Source organism: Aotus nancymaae, unplaced genomic scaffold (assembly GCF_030222135.1).
Source record: "Aotus nancymaae isolate 86718 unplaced genomic scaffold, 86718_ANA_hifiasm-v0.15.2.pri h1tg000008l, whole genome shotgun sequence".
In the NCBI taxonomy this organism is placed as follows: Eukaryota; Metazoa; Chordata; class Mammalia; order Primates; family Aotidae; genus Aotus; species Aotus nancymaae.
In genome coordinates, this window is record NW_026988419.1 from 60,501,453 (window position 1) to 60,510,201 (window position 8,749).

At 39.0% G+C, this 8,749-nt stretch overlaps 1 protein-coding gene across 1 annotated transcript; it reads right to left on the reverse strand.

Annotated features, from left to right (window-relative positions):
* Nucleotides 1-7,641: 7,641 nt before the first annotated feature.
* On the reverse strand, nt 7,642-8,109 carry LOC105724034 (small ribosomal subunit protein uS17-like). The gene has a single exon (XM_012462343.3). The coding sequence runs from the start codon at nt 8,107-8,109 to the stop codon at nt 7,642-7,644; it is 468 nt and encodes a 155-aa protein (XP_012317766.1).
* Nucleotides 8,110-8,749: the final 640 nt, after the last annotated feature.

The following is an 8,749-nucleotide window of genomic DNA, read 5'->3' on the forward strand; positions in this document are numbered from 1 at the left end:
GTCCAAACAAGCAATCACCAGGATGGTTCTTTACTGTGTCAGCTCTTCTTGGGAGATTCAGTATCCTTGTTTCAGCAGATGTGCTCTGATTCGGGTCTGGATGTTGCTACCACTGCCAGCAACCTTTGGCATCAAGATTCCTTTCCTCTTGAGATCAGGCATAACCAAATTTTTAGAGTCAGTCCCCAAAGAGACTATGGCAATCATGCTTTGGTTCATTCAACAAACCAGTGATGATTTCTCACTAGACTCTCTCCAGCCAGTCAATGATCTCCCAGCATGAGGCCCTGACTAATCAGCTGGAAAAGGCTCTCAGTGTAATGCTGTATGATTAAGCCGGCTGTCAGACCACCCAGCATTGCATTAGCAGCAAAGGTGAGGTAGAGAGAGTGAGGAAGGGAGGATGCAGCAGCTGAAGGGAAAGTGTAGCTGTTTATAGACCTGTTTTTTTAATTATTATTTTACTTTAAGTTCTGGGGTACATGTGTAGAATGTGCAAGTTTGTTACATAGGTATACACATGCCATGGTGGTTTGCTGCACCCATCAACCAGTCATCTACATTAGGTATTTCTCCTAATGCTATCCCTTGCCTAGTCCCCCACCACCTGACAGGCCCCACTGTGTGATGTTCCCCTCCCTGTGTCCATGTGTTCTCATTGTTCAACTCCCACTTATGAGTGAGAACATGCAGTGTGTGATTTTCTGTTCTTCTGTTAGTTTGCTGAGAATGATGATTTCCAGCTTCATCCATGTCCTTGCAAATGACATGAACTCATCTGTTTTATAGCTGCATAGTATTCTGTGGCATATATGTGCCACATTTTCTTAATTCAGTCTATCATTGATGGGCCTTTGGGTTGGTTCCAAGTCTTTGTTATCATGAACAGTGCCACAATAAACATACACGTGCATGTGTATTTATAGTAGAATGATTTATAATCCTTTGGGTATATACCCAGTAATGGGATTGCTGGGTCAAATGGAATTTCTATTTCTAGGTCCTTGAGGAATCACCACCCTGTCTTCCACAATGGTTGAACTAATTTACATTCCCACCAACAGTATAAAAGTGTTCCTATTTCTCTCCATCCTCTCCAGCATCTGTTGTTTTCTGACTTTTTAATGATGGCCATTCTAACTGGCAAATCAATGTGGTTTTCTTTTGCATTTCTCTAATGACCAGTGATGATGAGCTTTTTTTCCATATGTTTGTTGACTTCAAAAATATCTTCTTTTGAGAAGTGTCTATTCATATCCTTTGCCCACTTTTTGATGGGGTTTTTTTTTTTTTTTTCTTGTAAATTTAAGTTCTTTGTAGATTCTGGATTTTAGCCCTTTGTCAGATGGATAGATTGCAAAAATTTTCTCCCATTCTGTAGGTTGCCTGTTCACTCTGATGATAGTTTCTTTTGCTGTGCAGAAGCTGTTTAATTTAATTAGATCCCATTTGCTTATTTTGGCTTTTGTTGCCATTGCTTTTGGTGTTTTAGTCATGAAGTCTTTGCCCATGCCTATGTCCTGAATGGTATTGCCTAGGTTTTCTTCTAGGGTTTTTAATGGTTTTAGATTATAGATCTGTTTTTTACCTTTCTCCAAGAAGCAGTAAAAAATGACTAATTTAATTATGTTTCTTGGGGCCTGGCACGGCAGCTCATGCCTGTAACCCAGCACTTTGCGAGGCCAAGGCACGTGGATCACTTGAGTACAGGAGTTCAAGATCAACCTGGTCAACATGGTAAAATCCCATTGCTATTAAAAATACAAAAATTATCCACCTGTAGTCCTAGCTACTTGGGAGGCTGAGGCAAGAGTATGGCTTGAGCCCAGGGGGCAGAGGTTGCAGTGAGTTGAGATTGGGCCACTGCATTCTAGCCTGGGCAACAGAGTAGTCTTAAAAAAAAAAAAAAAAAAACCTTCCTGGGGACAAGAATTGTGTCTTCCTCAGTATCACTCATTGGCTAAAAGTGTTGATCATACAATAGTCCCCTCTTACCTGAGGTTCCACTTTTTGCAGTTTTGGTTATCTGCAGTCAACTTTGGTCCAAAAATATTAATTGGAAACTTCCAGAAAAAAACAATTCATAAGCTTTAAATTGTGAACCATTCTGTATAGCATAATGAAATCACGTGCTGTATCACTTGGTCCTGCCTGGAACATGAATCATTCCTTTGTCCAGCAAATCCACACTGTAGATACCACCCACACACACTAGTCACTTAGTAGCTGTCTCACCTATCATCTTATGTCATCATAACAAGGGTGAGTACAGTACAAAAAGGTATTTTGAGAGAGAGAAATCACATTCACATAACATATTACAGTATACTGTTAAAATTTTTCTATAGTTATAGAAACTATAGTTATAGTTTTTATTAGTTATTATTGTTAATCTTCTACTGTGCCTAATTTATCAGTTAAACTTTATCATAGGTATGTATGTACATATAAGAAAAAACACAGTACAGTGTATATAGGATTAGGACCCGGTACTATCTGCAGTTTTAGGAATCCACTGGGGGTCTCAGAACATATCCCCAAGGGGAAAAGGAGGACTCCTGTAGTTAGTTGTTGGTGGTGGTCTTGTACACTTTATTTTTATTTAGAGATGGAATCTTGTCACCCAAGCTGGAGCACAGTGGTGCAATCTCAGCTCACTGCAACCTCTGCCTCCTGGGTTTGAGCAATTCTTGTGCCTCAGCCTCCCAAGTAGCTGGGATTATAGGTGTGCGCTGCTACGCCTGGCTAATTTTTGTATTTTTAGTAGAGACAGGGTTTCACTATGTTGGCCTGGCTGGTCTCCAACTCCTGATCTCAGGTGATCTGCCCACCTGGACCTCCCAATGTTCTGGGATTACAGGTATGAGCCACCACACCCAACATCTTGTACATTTTAAAACAAAATTTAAATGTCAATATCTGCCTTAAATGGTTTTGTGTTGCTATAACAAAATACCAAGGATTGGATAATTTATAAAGAAAAATTTATTTCTCACAGTTCTGGAGGCTGAGAAGTTCAATATCAAGGTGCTGGCATCTGGCAAGGTCCCTTTTGCTATGTCATCCTATGATGAAAGACACAGACAGAGAACTCAAGAGAGCAAGAAGAGACTAAACTCATTTTTATAACAAGCCCACTCTCAATAACCAACCCACTCCTGAGATAACATTACCCCATGTGTGAGGGCACTGCCCTTGTAACCTTTCTCTCTTCCCCTCCCCTACTCTCCCCTACCCTCCCCTCCTCTCCCCTCCTCTCCCCTCCTCTCTCCTCTCCTTAGTTTGGACAGAATCTTGCCATTACCCAGGATGGAGTGCAGTAACTTTTGTATTTTTAGTACAGATGGGATTTCACCATGTTCGCCAGGCTGGTCTTGAATTCCTGACCTCAGGTGATCCGCCCACCTCAGCCTCCCAAAGTGCTGGGATTACAGGCATGAGCCACTGCTCCCTGCCCCTAATTTCTTCTTATTAGACCCCACCTCCCAACACTGTTTCAGTGGGGATTATGTTTCTAACGCATGATCTTTGGGGTACACATTTGAGCCACAGCAATATCATTAACAATTTTTTTTTAAGTGAGAGGCAAAACAGGGTAATTTACTTTTTTTGTTTGTTTGTTTGTTTTTGTTAGTGTCTTGCTCTGTCACCCAGTCTGGAGTGTGGTGGTGCCACCTTAACTCAGTGCCACCTCTGTCTCCCGGGTTCAAGCAATTCTCCTGCCTCAGTCTCCCGAATAGCTGGGATTACAGGCGTATGCCACCACGGCTGGCTATTTTTTGTATTTTTAGTAGAGACGGGGTTTCACCATATTGGTTAGGCTGGTCTGAAACGCCTGTCCTCAGAAGATCCACCCACCTCAGCCTCCTAAAGTGCTGGGATTACAGGTATGAGCCACCACACTCAGCCATAACAGGGTAATTCACTTTTTAAAAAATTGACTAATAATATCTTCTTTATTGTTTTGTTGCTGTTGTTTAATACTGTTAATTTAGGGGGGGAAAAGAGAGAAAGAGACAGCATCTCTCTCCCAATCCCCCACCAGTACCACCAAAAAATTAAAGGGGCACATGGGTGCCTACAGAATAAACTCATAGCACTAAACCCTAGAGAATGTTCCCATAGCCATGTTGAGTACAGAGCAAGTGGCCACCCCAGCAGAGTCACCCACTTTTGCATGAACCATGCTACTGTGGCAAGGAGAATCAGGAGTGCTAACCACAATTAACTGAAGAGCAGAGGCCCTTCTCCAATTTTATAATCCCAAGAGAAGGGAGCAGTTTCAAAAATTACTAAAATTGGATTCCCTCAATTTTTAGAGATTAGTGACAGACAGATTTGATTCTACTTAGAATAATATACTGTATGACATTTCTGGCACTATGGAACAGTTTATTCCTGTTGTATTTGCAATTTTTAAAAAATTATGCAAATTAAAAATACAGAAAGAAAATGAAAATAAAATCACGTATAACCCACCCCTCAGAGATCACCACTCAATATTTTGGTGACTAATTTTCCTGAACACACACACACACAAACACACATACACACACATATATTCATATACATAGGATCATTCTCTGTAAACACTTGTGTAAATTGGGCTTTTTTTTTTTGACATGGTGTAACATTGCATGTACATTTGCATATCAACAAATACACTTCTGCAATTATATTTTTGCAACATCATTTCTAAATGCTATATCATACTCTATTATATAGAAACTATATGTTCTATATTATAAGTAATATACACAACCAAATCATTAGTGTGAGATTCTGAGGCTTTTCTAAGTTTTTGTTGTTATAATTAAAAGCACAATGATAACTGTAGCTAAATTCCTTTAAACCTTCTTATTAAACTCATAATTTCCTTAGTGTAATTTCTGAAACATGGACTTGCTGGTTAAAAGTATTTATAAAAAAGGCATACAGAGTGGTATAATGGACACTGGAGACTCAGGAGGTGGGTGCATAGGAGGGGGTGAGGGATAAAAAACTACATATTAGATACCATGTACACTATTCAGGTGACAGTACACTAAAAGCTCAGCTTCACCATTATACAATTTTTCATGTAACCAAAAATCACTTGTATCCCCAAAGCTACTGAAATAAAAAATATATATATATAAAATTTTTAAAATAAATAATTGAAATACAAAGTATTTGTACAGCATTATTTTAAATGTATATTGAAAATTGCAATAGGTCCATTTAAATATTTGTATAATGTTTTCTACTTATAGAAAATTCATTTGGCCTTTTAAATAATCATACCAAAATTTTCAGTTTATTTCTGTATACCTAACAGCATCATAACAAGGTTATTACATTATGAGGGTAATGAACTTACCATTCTGAAATTGTAATAGGTTTTATTTTTACTCAAAGTTAAAATTCTTCCATTATTTACTAGCTTCATGCTTGCTTGAATTTCTTCCACATTTGGAATACCAATAATTGGGTTTTATAGCCCAATCTTTTGGTCTCTTAATATAGGTAAATCTCTTGTAGTTCTATTTATCTTTTGATTAACTTGATCATATTGCATAGAACAGTAAGCTGCCATTATTTAAGTGAATTCAAAGAAGGCAATGCTAGGCCTTTTTGATTTGCAAATTTACTTGAAAAGCCATGTCCATATAGCAGTTAAATGCTCAGTCTTTTGATATTAGCACAGCATGAAAAGCAACAGTTTTTATATTTTGGTGGCATACATTTACTTTAAAAACATGCATACATATATATATGTATGTGTGTGTGTATATATATATATATTCATTTCCTACCTTGATATGCTTTATTGCTTATAGACATGAAATAAATAATTTAACTACCAAGCCAAATACTTGAAAATGTGTTTTGTTATTGCTTCTTAACTGCATAATAGACCATAGTTATTAATAGATGCTTCCTTTCCTGCTATCTCAACCTTAGCAAACAAGAGTACAATTTAGCACTTTTCCTTGATACCTAACTGTCCAAAGGCCAAGAAAATGTTGATGGTTAGGCAAGGGAGAGAGTATTTCTACTTTACATTTTAGCCTATGTTTACAGCGTAAACTACTTCACTCACACGAAACTGAGAAAAAGGTAGAAAAATACTACCATTTTAGAGACAACTGTTATGATATGCATGAGTTTCCCTAAGTAAATCTAATGTAAATAAACAAGATGCATTAAAAGATAATATACTAATTCAAACTAATTGAAGCACTGTGGACATGAGATTCGGCAGGTCATTTTTATAGGAAAATCTGATATTTAGAAATATAACAGATTGCACAGTGGTATTATGACTTTAATCATCTGAACGAAGTGATGAGCTAATTTTAATGACTCACTACTACACTTTCAACCTTTAGGGATCAATTTCACCAAAAGTGAACCAAGTCAGTACCACATGGTCTGCTCTCAAGCAGTGACCTCTCTGATTCAAATGCAAAATGCTATTGCAGATGAAATTCACTGGTACAAAATGTTCAATAGAAAGATTACATTTCCAGTGGGGCAGAAGGATATTTGCCAGCATCTCATTAAGACTTCGATACAAAGTCTTGGATTTCAATCAGCATTGAGATAGAATGACAATAATCCAGTAGCAAGAATGTAGCTAGGCCCTTGTTTCTGTAAGCATTATGCATTTTTCCCATGTACAATAAAATCTTGAAAAAATTTCCAAGAGAATAGCTGTGGAAAGAAATAACCTTGTAGTCATTATAATGTCAGCCACAGAACGTGGTCTGTGAACGCTCTGAGTCCTGATAACTTTGCCTCTCACTCAGGGAGGAGGAGGTGACATCATTTACATTTAGCCCAACACGTGAAAAAGGCTGAAATTCTCTGCACTGTAAATGTGGCATAAATTCTTCCACCTCTGCAACCCCACCTCCCATCATTAATATAGTCCAGCCATTTTATCACCAGCATTTTATCCTTTTCCCCTAGAAGTAATTTACTGACTTAATGGAAATGTGAGAGATTTGCTTTAACAGATTTTATGAATTTAAGCAAAAGGTCCTGCTGAACATTGCTCTCTAGAGAAAGGTTATTCTTTGGCCGGGAGGCATTTGTAATAGTTCAGTAATCAAAAAAGATTTGCCTTGGACTTGCTAATTTTCTCAGTCTCTTAAGTAACAAAAGGGTCTAAACTCTGCCTCTCAATTTAAACTGAGCCCCATAAAAGCTTCCAGCTTAGCAAGAAATCTAAGAATCCACAGTGCGAGCTTTTAACCCCATTTCAATTTGTGCAAGTGTAATATTATTACGGACTGATTTCTACTAGAAGGTAGTTGTGGCTTTTCATGGAATTTAGTTCTTTATCTGAGATGTGGAATGGTAGTGGAACACACAGAAGAGGACAAAGTACTGCAGAAATAGTTTGTTTTTTTCTGAAGGATCAGAATCTGGGAACATTGCAAATTCGTAAGAAAGCCTCTTTCCTATGAAACTTTTGGTTAAATGCTGCCAAATAAAAATTGGCAAAATCTGGATTGGATTTTGATTGGCGTGGGAAATTCAACTGTACGCTTCTTAATTTTCTTTTTTTCTTTTCTTTTCTTTTTTTTTTTTTTTGGAGGGGAGGAATGAGAAAATAACTTTATTTGATTGTGGAGAGTGGACCGACGTCCAGCCTCAGAACTTCTGGAACTGCTTCTTGGTGCCGGCGGCCTTGGTGACCTCGAGCATGTTGAAGCGCACAGTCTTGCTCAGGGGCCGGCACTCACCCACTGTCACGATGTCACCGATCTGGACGTCCCTGAAGCAGGGGGACAGGTGCACGGACATGTTCTTGTGGCGCTTCTCGAAGCAGTTGTACTTGCGGATGTAGTGCAGGTAGTCTCGGCGGATGACAGTGGTCCTCTGCGTCTTCATCTTTGTCACTACGCCAGAGAGGATCCGCCCTCGAATGGAGATGTTACCAGTGAAGGGGCATTTGTTGTCAATGTAGGTGCCCTCAGTAGTGTCTTTGGGTGTCTTGAAGCCCAGACCGATGTTCTTGTAGGACCACGGGAGCTTCTCCTTGCCAGTTTCTCCCAGCAGGACCCTCTTCTTGTTCTGAAAGATGGTCGGCTGCTTTTGGCAGGCACGAATGTCCGCCATCTTCCCGACAGCCTGCAAAAAGGCCTCTTCTTAATTTTCCTGGTTGCATCTGAAAAGGATAAAATTAGGCAGAATTGTGTCACTGTATCTACAGCTGTGTCCCCAGTATCTAGAACAGTGCCAGGCACTAGGATGCTGAATAAATACTGTCTGAATGAATGAACGGCAATAGAACAGACTCATTGTCATTGTTTAGTCATGGAAAGAAACAGTTGCTTTGCCTCGGGTTGTATCAATAGCCAGCCATTCTTTGACTGGAATTTTGGGGCTGGTTGCTGCAACTTCTTCTGCATCCAGACACCTTTTTCTGGAATCAGCTAAACCAACTGGGCAACTTCATGGGAAAATGTATAATGAGTATTGGAGCCTCTTAACCCAGAAAACAAATAGAAGAAAAATAACCTGTGAATTTATCATCTTGCCCCAAACCTTGGCACATTAAAAGAAACCTACACAACTGAGAGCTGTATTTGCTGGAAATCCTGGAACAGTTCTGATTTTAAATATCTTGTCTCCCTGTCTCTTGAGTCATTGCCTGACCATGTGCTCATCACAGTTAGACTGGAAGCCAGTGAGAGGGAAAAACTAAGATAGCAGGAAGGAGGTAAGAGGCTCTACCCAAGCTTAATTTCAACTAAAT

What these genes read in the sequence shown, in the direction of transcription:
- LOC105724034 (XM_012462343.3), bottom strand. Translation starts at nt 8,109, where the DNA reads ATGGCGGACATTCGTGCCTGCCAAAAGCAGCCGACCATCTTTCAGAAC.